This window comes from Egretta garzetta, unplaced genomic scaffold (genome assembly GCF_000687185.1).
Source record: "Egretta garzetta isolate BGI_Z169 unplaced genomic scaffold, ASM68718v1 scaffold362, whole genome shotgun sequence".
NCBI classification, from domain to species: Eukaryota; Metazoa; Chordata; class Aves; order Pelecaniformes; family Ardeidae; genus Egretta; species Egretta garzetta.
The window spans coordinates 40,945-41,997 of NW_009258885.1; the positions used below are offsets into that span (position 1 = coordinate 40,945).

The 1,053-nt window shown below is 58.8% G+C and overlaps 1 protein-coding gene across 1 annotated transcript in view; it reads right to left on the reverse strand.

The window, feature by feature from the left end:
• Positions 1–1,053, reverse strand: part of GFUS (GDP-L-fucose synthase) — a 7,058-nt gene that overhangs the window by 3,027 nt on the left and 2,978 nt on the right. The window contains exons 5-8 of the mRNA XM_035889627.1: positions 928–1,049; positions 728–842; positions 375–503; positions 195–299 (exon numbers count right to left, since the gene is read on the reverse strand). Of these exons, the coding sequence (XP_035745520.1) occupies positions 195–299; positions 375–503; positions 728–842; positions 928–1,049 (471 nt within the window). The remainder of the gene's footprint in view (positions 1–194; positions 300–374; positions 504–727; positions 843–927; positions 1,050–1,053) is intronic.

Genomic DNA, 1,053 nt, shown 5'->3' on the forward strand with positions numbered 1-1,053 from the left:
AGTGGGGAAGGTGTGGGTGTGTTGTCCACCAGCCACAGTCACCCCACCCGCTCCAGGCACAGAGCTGTCCCCAGAAGACCCCAGCCAGCAGCATCTCCATCTGCTGAGCCCAGGGATCTTCCCCAGCTCCATTCAATTTCTGGGAGCCCTGGAGGATTCTCCTTGCCCTGATAACTGGAGGGTGCCCACAGCCCACAAAGGCTCTCCTGTGTGTCCCCCCCGCACCTATTCTGGACATCAATCATCCTCTTGGCATAGGAGTAGCCAAAGTTGGAGCTGTGAGGTGGCCCGTTGTGAATCTGGGGACAAAAGAGCAGAGAGTTCAGCGGGGCAGGGACCCCCACTGGGCTGTGCATGGGGATGGAGATGCTCACCATGCTCTCGTCGATGGGGTATGTCGTCTTGTCCGGGAAGATGCAGGTGGAGAGGCAGGAGACCACCTTCTGCACGCCCGTCTCGTAGGCCGAGTGCAAGACATTGTCGTTGATATGGATGTTTCTCCTCTGGGGATGGAGAGGTTTGTCAGATCTGTGGGGTGGGGGAACACCCAAAACCCAGCACCCTACGGCTAATAACTCATTAATAACTCCAGAAACTGGAGGAGCTGTGGTTTAGCCCCAGGAGCAGAGAAAGCCATGTCCCTGTCTCCCCATGTCCCAGCTCGGGGAGGGCAGGGGGTTGCAGCATCCTCAGGGACCCCAATTCTGCCCGTTTGCCATGTGCTCACCCAAAAATCCAGGTTGTAGCGAATGTTTTTGAAGAGGCCCCCGACCATGGCGGCCAGGTGGATGACATGGGTGGGCTTGTGCTGCTCGAAGAGGGCTTTGGTCTCCACAGCATTCCTGGGATGGGAAATTTTGGGGTTCAGTGGTGCCGAGGCAGCAGACCGGGGGGGTTTCCAAGCAAAAACCCACGCGGTCAGCTCACGTCAAGTCGGCGTCTCTGGAGGACACGAAGATCCACTCCTCATCCGGCCGCCCCTCTCCATCAGCCACCACCTTCTCGATGGCTCTCCCCACCAAGCCGGTGCCACCCGTCACCCGGATGCGCTTG